Here is a 15886-nt window from a genome sequence, read left to right on the forward strand (position 1 = left end):
ATGAGAATTGCTTGAATCTGGGAGGCAGAGATGGCAGGGAGCTGAGATTGCACCATCGCACTCCAGCCTGGGCAACAGAGTGAGACCCTGTCTTAAAAAATAATAATAATGGCCGGGTGCGGTGGCTCACACCTGTAATCCCAGCACTTTGGGAGGCCGAAGCAGGCGGATCATGAGGTCAGGAGATCCAGACCATCCTGGCTGACACGGTGAAACCCTGTCTCTACTAAAAATACAAAAACAAAAAATTAGCCGGGCATGGTGGCAGGCACCTGTAGTCCCAGCTACTCGGGAGGCTGAGGCAGGAGAATGGCATGAACCCAGGAGGCAGAGCTTGCAGTGAGCCGAGATTGCGCCACTGCACTCCAGCCTGGGCCACAGAGCGAGACTTCGTCTCAAAAAAATAAATAAATAGAAATAATAATAATTAAAAAATTAAAAATTGGCTGGGCACAGTGGCTCATGCCTGTCTATAATCCCAACATCTTGGGATGCCAAGGCAGGCAGATCACTTGAGGCCAGGGGTTTGAGACCAGACTGGCCAATATGGTGAAACTCCGCCTCTACTAAAAATACAAAAATGAGCTGGGCATGGTGGCACACACCTGTAATCCCAGCTACTCTGGAGGCTGAGGCAGTAGAATCGCTTGAAGCCAGGAGGTGGAGGTTGCAGTGAGTTGAGATCCAGTCACTGCACTCCAGCCTGGGCAACACAGCAAGATTCTGTCTCAAAACAAAAAATTAAAAATTAATTTTAAACAATTTGTAAAGATGGGCTGAGCATAGTGGCTCATACCTGTAATCCTAGCACTTTGGGAGGCTGAGTTGAGAGGATCGCTTGAGCCCAGGAGTTTGAGGTTGCAGTGAGCTATGATTGCACCACTGCACTCCATGGGTGGACATATTTACTTTCTGGACCAGCTTCTGGGCCAGCATGGGTGGATATCGTTCCAGGGATATACCCTGAGTGACAGTGAGACACTGTCTAAAAAAAAAAGAAGAAGAAGAAGAAGAAAGAAGAAGAATAGGAGGAGGAGGAGGAGGAGAAAGAAGAAGAGAAGAAGAAGAAGAAGAAGAAGAAGAAGGAGGAGGAGGAGGAGGAGGAAGAAGAAGAAAAGGTTGAGACCATGGACAGTAGTTTGACTCCAGACTCTTCAACATGATACTCAGTTGCCTTTGTACAGAACAACGCAGAAATAAAACCATGTGGCTCTGGACCAGAGCTAAGATGCTGGGATCCCTGGCTGAAGATATCGTGACTTCTGCAGGAGCAGCACAAATGTGGTGGCAGTGGCGGGGGCTCACCCAGATAGTCATTCCTCTTCTGGTTGATATTCAGGATCTCTCTGATTTGGTCAACAGCTGTTTTGGGAGAGCCACCCATATTGGACTTTCCTAGAACAAAGAGAATAAAGACTTCTTCTAGGTAATATCAGGATTTTCCAGGGCCCTGGAAGAGTAGGAAAACATTTAGCCTGGGAACCTCAACACTTACACTGCCTATAAGAGCTTCAAAGTATACTTTTAGACTGGGCATGGTGACTCACGCCTGTAATCCTAGCACTTTGGGAGACCGAAACAGGTGGATTGCCTGAGCTCAGGAGTTCGAGAGCAGCCTGGGCAATATGGCAAAACCCTGTCTCTACTAAAACTGCAAAAAATTAGCGAGGTGTGGCCGGGCACGGTGACTCATGCGTGTAATCCCATTGCTTTGGGAGGCCGAGGCAGGCGGTCACCTGAGGTCGGGAGTTTGAGACCAGCTTGACCAACATGGAGAAACCGTGCCTATACTAAAAATACAAAATTAGCCGGGTGTGGTGGCACATGCCTGTAACCCCAGCTACTCCAGAGACTGAGGCAGGAGAATCGCTTGAACCCGGGAGGTGGAGGTTGCAGTGAGCCAAGATCACGCCATTGTACTCCAGCCTGGGCAACAAGAGTGAAACTCCGTCTCAAAAAAAAAAAAATCCCAGAACTTTGGGAGGCCGAGACGGGTGGATCATGAGGTCAGAAGATCGAGACCATGCTGGCTAACACGGTGAAATCCCGTCTCTACTAAAAAATACAAAAAACTAGTCGGGCGAGGTGGTGGGCGCCTGTAGTCCCAGCTACTCTGGAGGCTGAGGCATGATAATTGCTTGAGCCCGGGAGGCAGAGGTTGCAGTGAGCCAAGATCACACCACTGTAGTCACAGCCTAGAAGTATATCTATGTATGAAACCAACACCTATATCGCAAACAAAAACACCACAAAAAAACAAAAAAAAAACAATATATACAACAACTTACATCAAAAAAACTCTAACAATAACTAACAATAAATCATAATCAAAAACATCAAAAAAATACTAAATATATATACACACACACACATATACACACACACATATATATATATACAGTTTTACTGAAATTTTCTACATTCCAGGCACTGGACCAGGTGCTTCCTATACTTTATCTCATTTAATTCTCATGAAACCCCAGGAAGAGTCGGTATCCTCATTTTATAAACTAAGTCCTGGAGAAACTGTGTAATTTAGATAATATCAAGAGGCAAATGACAAGGCCAGATCCACTACAGACTTTTCCTTGCATCCGTGCCCCTCGACATTCCTGCTTGAGAGCCACATTTCCTCACCTATTTCCAAGTTACCTCCCAGATGGTAACAAGAGCTAACACAAAGCACTTTCACACAGGCACCTTAAATAGCTTTCCATAAAAATTGTGTAAGGAAAGGAGGACAGCTATCATGATCATCGTTGCTGTCATTGTGGTTACAGTCATCATCATCAACACTAATTCTATTTTTTTAAATTTTATTTTATTTTATTTTGAGACAATGGAGGGTCTCGGTCTGTTGTCCAGGCTGGAGTGCAGTGGCATGATCTTGGCTCACTGCAACCTCTGCTTCCCGGGTTCAAGCGATTCTCCTGCCTCAGCCTCCCAAGTAACTGGGATTACAGGCATGTGCCACCACGCCCAGCTAATGGTTTTGTATTGTTAATACAGACGAGGTTTCACCATGTTGACCCCTCTGATCTCAAACTCCTGACCTCAAGTGATCCACCCACTTTGGCCTCCCAAAGTGCTGACCACAACCAGCCCTATTTTATAAATAAGAAACTGGGCCAGGTGTGGTGGCTCATACCTGTAATCTCAGCACTTTGGGAGGCTGAGGCAGGAGAATTGCTTGAAGCCAGGAGTTTGAGACCAGCTGGGCAACAGAGCAAGGCCCCATCTCTAAAAACAAAAAACCAGGGCCCAAAGTGTCAGGCAGAGGGAGAATCAGAACTCAGGGCTTCTGACCCCATATTGTTGCCCCTTCCACTATTCCAGACACACTCAGAGACCATGATACCCACCGTCTGTCAGAAGGATGATGGCATGTCGGATTTCCTGCCAGGCCATCGTTTCCATGCCAAGGAGTCGCATTTGATTGTTCATCATGAGATAGACACTGTTTAGGGCTGCATAGGTGTTAGTCCCAGTTCCATTTTCATGATCTGGAATATGCCAAAAGGAAGGACTCTCTTAGAAACTTCCCACCTACCACCAAGGGGTAGGGGATCACTCTATTCCCCCAATTATTGGAAATGCCATTTTTTTTCTTTTCTTTTCTTTTTTTTTTTGAGACAGAGTCTCGCTCTGCCACCCAGGCTGGAGTGTAGTGGCGTGATCTTGGCTCACTGCAACCTCCGCCTCCCCAGTTCAAGCGATTCTCGTGCCTCAGCCTCCCAAGTAGCTGGGATTATAGGCACTGGCCACCATGCCCAGCTAATTGTTTGTATTTTTAGTAGAGACGGGGTTTCACCATGTTGGCCAAGCTGGTTTCCTGACCTCAAGTGATCTGCCCATCTCAGCCTCCCAAAGTGCTGGGATTACAGGCATGAGCCACCACACCCGGCCTGGAAATGCAATTTATCAATTTGCTTTGATAAACTCAGACATTTGCCATTCAGATAGAGATTTGGCATCTTTGCTTGTTCAAACATTAAAAGCCTTTCCACCTTAGAGATGTTCATTGCATAGGGCCGAGCAAGGTGGCTCACACCTGTAATCCCAGCACTTTGGGAGGCTGAGGCGGGCGGATCACAAAGTCAGGATACGAGACCAGCCTGACCAACACAGTGAAACCCCGTCTCTACTAAAAATACAAAAAATTAGCCAGCCGTGTTGGCAGGTGCCTGAAATCTCAGCTGCTCGGGAGGCTGAGGCAGGAGAATCACTTGAACCTGGGAGGCGGAGGTTGCAGTGAGCCGAGATCCTGCCACTGCACTCAAGCCTGGGTGACAGTGCAAAACTCCATCTCAAAAAAAAAAAAAGAAATGTTCATTGCATAACCCCAATCCAAGACCACACTAAAGTCCCAAGATTCAAAGATGAGGTTTCCAAAACCTTGAGAGGCTTCAGCCATTTGCTAAGTGCCAGCAGGCAACTTTACATGGCATATGGGTGGCTAATGACATGGGGAGATGAACATGCAGCCATGCAAACCAGACAGTGTGGTTTTGGCAACTGGAAGGAATTGAAGACCTGCACAGTGTCTTTGGACCTGCAGCACCTTAGAATGAGCTATGAGCTGGGGACAGCTGGGGTCCCCCATCATAACCCTGGACGTTGAAACTACCCCAGACCTGTGGGACTCAGGTGCCACCAAGAGGCCTCACTCTCTTTCTAACTCATCCAGAATTTGTTTGCAGGCCCTGAGAGGGTCCATCTTCTCCTCTCCCATCGCCATCATGTGATGACACCCGTACCTTTGTAGTTGGCATTTTCCAGGCTGCTGATCACCTCAGTTATATCCCGGGAGTTGACATTCAGGACAGACATGAGGACTTTGGGCTCTGAGGCAAAGGTGATAATAGCAACACTCACATTGATCTCAAAGCTGAAGATCTGTGTGGGGCAAGTGAGAGGCAGTGTAAAGGGCCCTGAAGTCAAAGGGGAGATGGTAAGAGAGCAAGCAAAGAGCTCTGGAGGAAGCAGAGAAACTGGAGTGAGACTGACAGAGGCTAGGACCAGTGGAGACACTAGGAAATGGCTGTTAGGAAGAAGCTATGGGCCAGGCGCGGTAGCTCATGCCTGAATCCCAACACTTTAGGCAGGTGGATCACCTGAGTCAGGGGTTCGAGACCAGCCTGACCAACATGGCAAAACCCCATCTCTACTAAAAATACAAAAATTAGCCTGGTATGGTGGCAGGCACCTGTAGTCCCAGCTACTCAGGAGGCTGAGGCAGGAGAATCACTTGAACCCAGAGGCAGAGGTTGCAGTGAGCCAAGATCACGCCACTGTACTCCAACCTGGGTGACAGAGAAAGACTATCTCAAAAAAAAAAAAAAGTAACCTCTGTTGAGCATCTTTCTCTTTGACAGACTCTCTCCTCATTTAATCTTCACTCAACCCTGTGAGGGGGCATCATGGCCCCTATTTTATGGATAAGGAAATTGAGGCATGGTGCCTCATCCCCCTCCCCCCCATCACATCATGAGGAGGAGGTGGAAGTGGGATCTGAACCTGTCACATGACTCTCAGTCACTGCTCGAACTTGTGTGTGTTGCTGCCTCACAGTGCAACAAGTTACTTAATTTTGAGTCCCAAGAGAGCACAGAAACTGCCCTCTTTAAAATGTAGGTGGGAGGGAAAACCATTTATAATATTACATGAAGTATTGTGAAAAGCATAATTACAAAACAAAGTTCTGGTGAGGAACTTAAACCAGTGGCTTCCAAACTTCTATCACACATATTTTATTTTATTTATTTTATTTTTTTTGAGATGGAGTTTTGCTCTAGTTGCCCAGGCTGGAGTGCAATGGCACGATTTCAGTTCACCGCAACTCCACCTCCCGGATCCAAGCGATTCTCCTGCCTCAACCTCCCAAGTAGCTGGGTTACAGGCGTGCACCATCACACATGGCTAATTTTGTATTTTTAGTATAGATGGGGTTTCACCATGTTGGTCAGGCTGATCTCAAACTCCTGACCTCAAGTGATCCACCCGCCTCGGCCTCCCAAAGTGTTGGGATTACAGGCACTAGCCACCACACCTGGTCTATCACACATATTTTAAAGCCTGCACAAAATGTTGAAGTTTTTATTTATTTATTTATTTATTTATTTATTTATTTATTTTTGAGACGGAGTCTCGCTCTATCACCCAGGCTAGAGTGCAGTGGCCGGATCTCAGCTCACTGCAAGCTCCGCCTCCTGGGTTTACACCATTCTCCTGCCTCAGCCTCCCGAGTAGCTGGGACTACAGGCGCCCGCCACCTCGCCCGGCTAGTTTTTTGTATTTTTTAGTAGAGACGGGGTTTCACCGGGTTAGCCAGGATGGTCTCGATCTCCTGACCTCGTGATCTGCCCATCTCGGCCTCCCAAAGTGCTGGGATTACAGGCTTGAGCCACCGTGCCCGGCCATAATGTTGAAGTTTTAAGAGGAAATTATGAAATGTTAAATTATTAATCTGGTTTAAATTATTCCACAGGGGCACCAGTATTTTTCTCTTCACTCCTGTGTGTTATGTCGCTACCTTTCTGTGGAGACCAACCACTGTTCTAGATGATGAATTCCTGGAAAGCAAGACCTCAGGCTTTCCATGTTTGCTGTTCCCCAGCCCCCAGCACAGTGTCCTAACAGTGCTTGTGGAATAAAAATTATGGTTGTATAAATTGAATTCATGATTCCTACATGGCATGAGTATAATCTGAGAAGACTTCTAGGAGGAGGTGGGCTGTGAGTGGGGCTCTGAGGAGGGGAAGGAGACAGAGAGAGATAGTGAGCGCAGGAAGGCCTCTGCTGCAGGCAGGCTCCTGATTCCTGACCCTGTCCACCATGAGGGAGGCGCTCTCCTTGAAGATGAGAAAGTCATTTTCCGACACACTCTGCGAAGAGTCCAGGAGCAGGTAGAGGTTCAGGTGTCCAGAGCGCTGGATTTGGATTTTACGGCCCAGGCTTTCTGGAGAAATGTGGAAGGGGAGGATTGAGATCCCCACCTCCTTCCTGCGCTCTTGCCAAGCGGGTCCAGCTTCTCTGCCTCCCTCCCTTCCAGTGGCTGAGCCCACCAAGGCTCCTGGCCTCGAGGAAGCTCGCACCCTCCCTTGCTCCAGCCCAGATCCAGCACCCTGCTCAACCAGAAACCCCACCTCAAACACTCACCCTTTGTCCTCTGGGTGGGATTGGTGGCCCCAAGCATGTGGGAGAAGGAGGTGCCCAGGGCAGGGGCCACGTCCTCAGGAAAGTCATAAGAGTAGGGCTCTGTGGGGGGAGCCACACAGGCGTCAGGCGGGGCAGCGGCCGGGTGTGCTGCGGAGTCTCAGGAGGGTAGGGCAGCTACTCACGGCGGCAGATGGGCTCCGTTCCACTCCAGACCCCGTTGCCCTGGCACTCCCGCTCCGCAGACCCCGTGAGCACAAGATTCGAGGAGCAGCGATAGCGGACCTTGTCCCCATGACCAAAGCGGGAGCCTGTCCGCACCGCGCCCAGCGAAATGCCTGGGTTGGGGCAGTGGCCAGCTGCGAGTGAACAAAGGAAGGCAGAGGTGAGCAGCCCCTCCCATCAGGCTCTGCCTCCTCAGCCGCCTCAGTTGCCGGCAGAAGCTTCCCAGTTCCAACCCAGGGATGCACCCGTGTCTGTCCCAGAGCCCCCAGAGACCCAGGGAAGAAGTCAGCTGATGGTCCTTCCACTCCCTCAGAGAACATTTGTATTTCATAAACCATAGTGAGGCATCCCTCCACACCCATCAAAATGGCTAACACTGAAACGACCCGTAATTCCAAGTGTTGGAGAGGATGCGGAGTGACTGGAACTCTGTTACCTTGCTGGCATGTACGTGGGTGAAACTTTCTCAGCCTCTACTACAACCAAAAATATGCCAGCCTCTGATGTGACAATTCCACATTTAGATCATTTACTCAAGAGAAGCAAGTGCATATATGTACCAAAATCACATGCAAGAATGTTCCTAGAGCTTTACTCCTAATGGCCCCAAACTGAAAATAACCTAAATGTCCATCAAGAGGGGAATGGATAAATTGTAATATATCCATATAATGGAATACTACACAGCAATAAAAAAGAACAAAGTACTGATACACACAACAGCATGGGTAAATCTCACAGGCAGAATGTAGAACAAGGGATGCCAGAAGCAACAGACCACATCCTGCATGATTCCATTTACAGGAAATGTAAGCACAAGGTAACTAGTCCATGGAGACAGAGGTCGGAAGAGCTATTACCTTGTGGGAGGGGACAAGAGGGAACCTCATTCTCTGTCTTGGGTGATGATTAGATGAGTGGGTGCATGTGTAACAAATTGTTGAGCCTAATATTTAAGATTTGTACATTTTACAATAGGTAAATTATGCCTCAATTTTAAAATAAGTTAGAGTCACGTCTGAATAAATGGCCATTTGGCAAAGACCCAAGGGCATGAGTGGGGGGCCATGGTCTGGACCACTAGATGAAGGCGGTCCTGCTATCTTGTGGACTCCGTGTCTTCTGTATGATGTGCTGAGAACCATGATCCAAGAAGCTCCCAAACCCACAGGCAAATGCGGCTCCAGGAAATCCTAGGAGCCCTACTTCTGCCAAGCAGAGCCCCTCACCATTCACAGCGGCAGCAATAACCATGATCAAAGTGCTTATGGGCCAGGCGCGGTGGCTCATGCCTTATATTCCAGCACTTTGGGAGGCTGAGGTGAGAGGATCACCTGAGGTCGGGAGTTCAAGACCAGCCTGACCAACATGGAGAAACCTCATCTCCACTAAAAATACAAAATTAGCTGGGCGTGGTGGCGAATGCCTGTAGTCCCAGCTACTCGAGAGGCTGAGGCAGGAGAATTGCTTGAACCCAGAGGCAGAGTTTGCAGTGAGCCAAGATTGCGCCATTGCACTCCAGTCTGAGCAATAAGAGCAAAACTCTGTCTAAAAAAAAAAATTATTATGGCCAGGTGTGGTGGCACATGCCTGCATTCCCAGCTACTCAGGAGGCTGAGGTAGGAAGATCACTTGAGCTCAAGAGTTTGAAGCCAGCCTGGGCAACACAGCAAGATCCCGTCTCTTTTTTTTTTTTTTTTTTTTTTTTATTGCAGACAAAGTCTTGCTGTGTCGCCCAGGCTGGCAGCTGCTGTGGCCGCGATCTCCGCTCACTGCAAAGCCTCCGCCCTGCCCCGGGTTCATGCCCATTCTCCTGCCTCAAGCCTCCCGAGAAAGCTGCGGAGTACAGGCGCCTGCCACCCATGCCTGGTCAATTTTTGCTTTTTTAGTATAGGACGCGGTTTCACCGCTGTCAGCCAGATGATGCCGCGATCTCCTGACCTCGCTGATCCGCCCACCTCAGCCTCCCAAGCTGCTGGGGATGACAGGCCGTGAGCCCCGCGCCCGGCCAGATCCTGTCTCTTTTTTTTTTTTTTTGAGACGGAGTCTTGCTCTGTTCCCCCGGGCTGGGAGTGCAGCTGGCCCGCGATCTCAGCTCACTGCAAGCTCGCCTCCCGGGTTTTTACGCCATTCTCCTGCCTCAGCCTCCGCAGTAGCTGGGACTACAGGGCGCCCGCCACCTCGCCCCGGCTAGTTTTTTGTACTTTTTAGTTAGCAGACGGGGTTTCACCGTGTCAGCCAGGATGATGCCGGCATCTCCTGCACCTCGCCTGACCCCGCCCGCTCTGGCCTCCCAAGGTGCTGCGGCATGACAGCTGAGCCCCCGCCGCCCGGCCCAGATCCTGTCTTCTTACAGAAACAAAAACAAGGCCAGCGCGCCCTGGGCCCACGCCTGTGATCCCAGCACCTTGGAGGCCGAGTGTGGCGGAATCCCCCCTGAGGTCAAGGAGTTGGAGACCAGCCTGCCAACATGTGAAACCCCTGTCTCTTTGTAGCTAAAAAAGATACACCACATTACCGAGGCGTGGTGACACCAGCCCCCTGTCCATCCCAGCTACGTTTGGGAGGCTGATGCAGGGAGAATCACTTGCAACGCTGGGGAGGCCAGAGGTGCAGTGCAGCCGAGATTGCACCACTGCACTCCAGCGGCTGGGGCAAACAAAACGAGACTCCGCTCTCCAAAAAAAAAAAAAAGTGCTACATGGCGTTGATCAGATTCCAGGCTGTTTTTTCTTGGTTTTGTTGTTTGTTGTTTGCTTTGTTTGTTTTGAGACAGAGTCGTCACTCTGCTCACCCAGGCTGGCAGTGCAGTTGCGCACTCGATCTAGCGGCCTCAACTGCAACCTCTGCCACAGTTCAATGTACTCTCCTGCCTCAGCTCCCCGGAGTATTGGGATTAACCACGTCCAGCTAATTTGTTTGTTTTAATTTTTAGTATGAGACTTGCGGTGTTTCACCATCGCTTGACCAGGCTGCGTCTCAAACTCCTGACCTCAGGCTGTGCATCCACTCACCTCGGGTCCCTCCCAAAGTGCTGGCGAATTACAGACATGAGGCTCCGCGGGGGCCCAGCACTTTTTTTTTTTTTTTTTTTTTTTTTTTTTTTTTTTTGAGACAGAGTCTTACTCTTTCACCCAGGCTGCAGTGCAATGATGTGATCTTGGCTCACTGCAACCTCCACCTCCTGGTTCAAACGATTCTCCTGCCTCAGCCTCCTGAGTAGCTAGTATTACAGGCGTGCACCACCACACCCGGCTAATTTTTGTATTTTTAGTAGAGACGGGGTTTCGCCGTGTTGGCCAGGCTGGTCTCGAACTCCTGACCTTGTGATCCACCCACCTTGGCCTCCCAAAGTGCTGGGATTACAGGCGTGAGCCACCGCACTCCAGGGGCTGTTGTATATGCTTACTAATGTTAACTCATTTAATCCAGATGGCAACCCCATGAGGTCAGCACTCACTATCCTCGTTTTACAGATGGGAAAACTGAGGCTTAGAAAAGTTAAATAACCTTCTCAGAGTCTGTCAAAGTCACAGCAGGGCTTGGAATCCAAACCTGGCTTTAAAGGCAAGGCATTAAAGCATAGTACTTGACTCTCTCCCAGCATATCTTTCCTACAATAATTTGTGGGGCCTGAATATGAAGTGTTACTTTGAGGCATTTAGAAAAGCCGGGCAGGGTGTGTGGAGGCTTTATGCTACATCTGAAGCTTAGCACCAGCTGCCTGGGGCCTGGCCCTTGCAGACTTGTGATGTGTGACCTGTAGACCTCAATTTACCAAAATCCAGGAATATTATTATGGCACACTGAACAACAGACCCCTATCCCCACAGAGGCTTCCTGGATGCACATTGGGCCCCAGGGTTCCCCAGGAGACCCCAGCCCCTGTGTAGCCCATCAGCGAGAGCACTCACCCCCATTATCACACACAGCTGTTTCTCCATCCCACATGCCGTTGGGGCGACACTGACGCACAGGCGAGCCCCGCAATATGAAGCCATCCTCACACTCGAAGCTCACATTGCCACCCACGGGGTAGGACCCCAGCCGTGGGGTATAAATGCCATTCTCAAAGGAGACAGGGGCTGGACAGCGCACAGCTGGAGAGAGAGGAAGTGGGTGGGGAAAATAGGGCTGGATGGATAACACCAGGGCTGGGGATTAAGCGGGTGATTTTATACCGGAATGCATAGGAATGGCCAACTGGCTGTCAAAACACTGATATATTAGGTTGCAGCATGTGAAATTGCTGTTTTTGGCAACTCATTGAATATCGCCAATTTCACAGAGTCTAAGTGAATCGATTGATAAATAACCACTTCCCTCAGCCCCCTGAGGGCCATGGCCTCCCAGACACTCCCCTTGAGATCCTCAGATATCTAGAGGACTCCAGGACCATTCAGCCTCCATTCTGAATGGTCACTACTAGACAGTCAGTTGGACATAAAAAGTCATCCCTGGCTTTAGTACCCCACAGTCTCCATCAAAACCTGTTCCCAATTCCTTGCTACTGGCAATTGACATTTTCTGGATATTTTGAAAAGCCCTCTGCAAAAGCAACTTCGCCATCTAGTCAGGTTAAGTCCCACCCTGAGCAACTCCGAAACAAAAGTTCTGGGGTGGCCCCTGGTGTGGCACCCTGAGCAAAGCCCACAGGGAGCCTCACGTTTGCAGACCGCCTTAGTCAGAGACCGGGTGGCTCTTGGGGTCTGCCACTGTCCGCTGCTCTTGCACAGCCGTGATGCTGGGGATGGGTACAGGCCCTGGGGACAGGAGTAGATGAGAAGGCTCCCAGGGGCCCAGCCATGGCTGAGGGTGAAGGTGCCACCAGAGATATTCACATTCTGAGGGCAGGAGGTAGCCGAGTCTGCCGGACCTGGAGGCGTGGGAACAAGGAGACAGCAATGGAGAAAGAAGGAATACACAGATGAGAAAAGGAAAGCAAAAGAGACTCTGTTTCACACGTGGGAACTCAAGCTGGGAGCACCAGCCTCACACACAGGACCCTGAGGTTCCCCCTTCCCTGCCTCCTACCTGGGTACAGGAACAGCAGGCAAAAAAGAACCATCAGTGGGTCCATGGTGTCCTCCCTAGGGACAGCGAGAGGCAGAGAGCCGCGGGAGGGAAAAGGTCATCTGACTTCCCGAAAACCAGAGCTGGCTCAGCAGCTGCTTCATTGCTGCCAGAGAAGAAAACCCAGGGAGTGGCAAGGGGGATGGTCTTCTGTCAGGGAAATAATAAGCAGGGATTGGGGACTGAGCTGAAGGGTGGAACCTTTGCCCTGGCTCCCTGATGCTAATATACCTATAGAGTCCATAGATCTCCCCCACAGGCTTTGTGTACTGCCCCCATGCTCCACCCACCCATGTGTGCACATGTGCACCAGACACGCATGCTCACAAACACGCAGGCAAACACATATTTGCGCTCGTGTGTGCACACATGCACCTTGCTCTTGTGTGAATAGTCTAAAGCACACAATCCCACAAACCATCCAAAATATTGCAAAATATTTTATTTAAGTAAAGTTTTAGTGTTATTTTGGGTTTTACCAAGTGGGTTTTACTTTCTGAGAGCCTAGAACAGTTCTGTCTTCTTGAACATAAATGTCCAAGGGGGATGAAACTAATTTTTTTAGGACTTCTTGATAAATAGGAAGATTGACAATACTTTTATTCCCTACAATTCTTCCCCAGAGAGAATCTGGGGGGGGAAAATGAAATCAACACTTAGTTTTGGAGACAGGAAAAATGTTTACAACATTTTTACGGAAAGTCTAGTAGATGAAATTCCCAACTGGCAAAGTAAATACATTTGGGGTTGGTTACTCAAAGGAATAAAAGTTTTGGGGGTGCTGGGATGTGCCTTTAAATCATAACCTACACTTGTATGAAATGTAGAAAGCAAAGAAACTTGAAGCTAGTGTGTTAGTCTCCCTGACCCACAGAAGTTTTTTCAGTACCTTTCGAACAATGTAGGGTAAAAATAAATAAGATCAATTAAAAAAATGAAGATGAAACCTCTCTGAAGTGATCATTTAAGTTCGTAAAAACCCTTTTGATTTACAAGTGAGTCCTTAGAGAACTGATTGAACCCAGAAGGTGGAGGTTGCAGTGAGCCAAGATTGTGCCACTGCACTCCAGCCTGGGCAACAGAGCAAGACTACATCTCAAAAAGAAAAAAATAAATAAATAAGACCAGGCATAGTGACTCATGCTTGTAATCCCAGCACTTTGGGAGGCTGAGGCGGGTGGATCATGAGGTCAGGAGTTTGAGACCAGCCTGGCCAACATGGCCAAACCCTGTCTCTACTAAAATACAAAAAAATTAGCCAGGTGTGGTGGCAGGCACCTGTAATCCCAGCTACTTGGGGGGCTGACGCAGGAGAATCACTTGAACCCGGGAGGCAGAGGTTGCAGTGAGCTGAGATCATGCCACTGCACTCCAGTCTGGGTGACAAGAGCAAGACTCTGTATCAAAAAACAAAAACAAAAACAAAACAAAGAGTCCTCAAAAACACATGTACACAAAGTGGGACTCCCTTTGGACAGGGCTGAGTGCATGAAGATCAGGACACCCTGGTGTTAGGGACTCCAAAGTGGCTGCTGTGGCAGAGCTTCTGGTGCCTCCCCTTCCTCTCAAATATCTTTTCTCCCTCCTTCCACAGTAAGAGATGGTTAGGGGGCACACACAGTCACCCAGCTAAAGACCATATTTCCTAGCTTCCCTTGCAGCTAGGTAACCAGGTGACTTGGCTCCAGCCAATGGAATGTTAGTAGAACTTATGTATGTAATTTCCAAGTTATGTCCCTAAAATAAAAAGGCAGTGTGCCTTTTCTTTTCATGGAATATAAACCTAGTGGAGATCCGTCTTTCACCAGGAAGATGAGGGCAACATGCTGGAGATGACAGAGCAAACAGACAGAGGAGCCTGGGTATCTGACACAGTGTTGATGTCATACAAGCCCTGCACAGCCACTTAGATTGTTACAAGAGAGAAATAAACTATCTTAAAGGTGGGGTGTACTTAAGGATGTTCACAAATATTGTGGCCTTGTCTTCTTTCAGTCACATGGTAGGATAGAATTTCCCCCAGCCACTTGTTTTAGCCAATAAGATGTGAGTACAAGTAATATGTATCACTTCCTGATGGAAGCTCAATGCAGTCTTCACCCTGCTCTTCCTCTCTGTATAGTAATGTTTGAGATGGTGGCTGTTCCACCAGCCAAGATCCCTGGGTGATATCGAAAGCACAGTACCAGCTGGGCACAGTGGCTCACACCTGCAATCCCAGCACTTTGGGAGGCCAAGGCAGGCGGATCGCCTGAGTTCAGGAGTTGGGGACCAGCCTGACCAACATGGTAAAACCCCATCTCTACTAAAAATACAAAAATTAGCTGGGTGTGGTGGCATACACCTGTAATCCCAGCTGCTCAGGAGGCTGAAGCAGGAGAATCGCTTGAACCTGGGAGGCAGAGATTGCAGTAAACCGAGATCACGCCACTGCACTTCACCCTGGGTGACACAGGGAGACTCTGTCTCAAAAAAAAAGGCAATACCCGGCTGACTCTCAGTGGATAAGTAATATGACCAAAAAATAAACCTTTGTTATTTTAATTCATTGCATTTCTACTAATGCAGGAAAAAAAGTACCACCCAATGTGTAGGAAATTTAAAAATGATTTATTCTTTCTCATATTGGCCAGACGGTTCTTCTGCTGGTCTTCCATGCAGCGGCAGTCAGCTAGGGGCTGAGTTCAATGGACAGCAGGACAGCTGGCCCTTCCCCCTCAGGGTCTTTTATCCCTAGCCATCATAGCATGGCAGTCTCAGGGCAATTTCTGAGGAATCCAAAACATAAACTGCAAGGTCTCTTGAGGCCTAGCCCCAAAAGTCACATAATATCACTTCTGCCACATTCTATTTGTCAAAGCAAATCACAAGGTCAGCCCAGATTTAAGGCTGGGGGCCTAGAATTTACCTCTTGATAGGAGGAATGGCAAAGTCACACTGCAAAGGGGCAGGCACATCAGAATAGGAGGGATTGATGGCTATATTTCGTAAGCTCTGCTAGGGCAACAAATATTTCTAGGTTGTTGGTTACCAGAACATAATGAAGCCTAACCTGACTGAACACTCAAATCACTAAACTTTGGGTGCCTTTTAGAACCATCAAACTAATATGTAACAGCTACCTTCAAAAGAAAGGGCCTTTCTGGCCGGGCGCGGTGGCTCAAGCCTGTAATCCCAGCACTTTGGGAGGCCGAGACGGGCGGATCACTAGGTCAGGAGATCGAGACCATCCTGGCTAACACGGTGAAACCCCGTCTCTACTAAAAAATACAAAAAACTAGCCGGGCGAGGTGGCGGGCGCCTGTAGTCCCAGCTACTCGGGAGGCTGAGGCAGGAGAATGGCGTAAACCCGGGAGGCGGAGCTTGCAGTGAGCTGAGATCCGGCCACTGCACTCCAGCCTAGGCGACAGAGCGAGACTCCGTCTCAAAAAAA

General features: G+C 49.0%; 1 protein-coding gene across 2 annotated transcripts in view; it reads right to left on the reverse strand.

Moving 5' to 3' along the window:
* The window catches only part of C2 (complement C2), a 19265-nt gene extending 6529 nt beyond the window's left edge, over positions 1 to 12736 (reverse strand). The window contains exons 1-9 of one of the 2 annotated variants that reach the window (XM_017859565.1): positions 12415 to 12736; positions 12047 to 12256; positions 11295 to 11480; positions 7341 to 7514; positions 7159 to 7257; positions 6825 to 6958; positions 4758 to 4896; positions 3363 to 3503; positions 1306 to 1395 (exon numbers count right to left, since the gene is read on the reverse strand). In XM_017859565.1, the coding sequence (XP_017715054.1) occupies positions 1306 to 1395; positions 3363 to 3503; positions 4758 to 4896; positions 6825 to 6958; positions 7159 to 7257; positions 7341 to 7514; positions 11295 to 11480; positions 12047 to 12256; positions 12415 to 12460 (1219 nt within the window). In that variant the 5' untranslated portion in view covers positions 12461 to 12736. Of the gene's footprint in view, positions 1 to 1305; positions 1396 to 3362; positions 3504 to 4757; positions 4897 to 6824; positions 6959 to 7158; positions 7258 to 7340; positions 7515 to 11294; positions 11481 to 12046; positions 12257 to 12414 lie in introns of those variants that run through there. The other variant, XM_017859567.1, reaches the window with a different exon arrangement.
* Positions 12737 to 15886: the final 3150 nt, after the last annotated feature.

The sequence above is a fragment of the Rhinopithecus bieti genome, unplaced genomic scaffold, assembly GCF_001698545.2.
Source record: "Rhinopithecus bieti isolate Rb0 unplaced genomic scaffold, ASM169854v2 scaffold_51440, whole genome shotgun sequence".
NCBI lineage: Eukaryota > Metazoa > Chordata > Mammalia > Primates > Cercopithecidae > Rhinopithecus > Rhinopithecus bieti.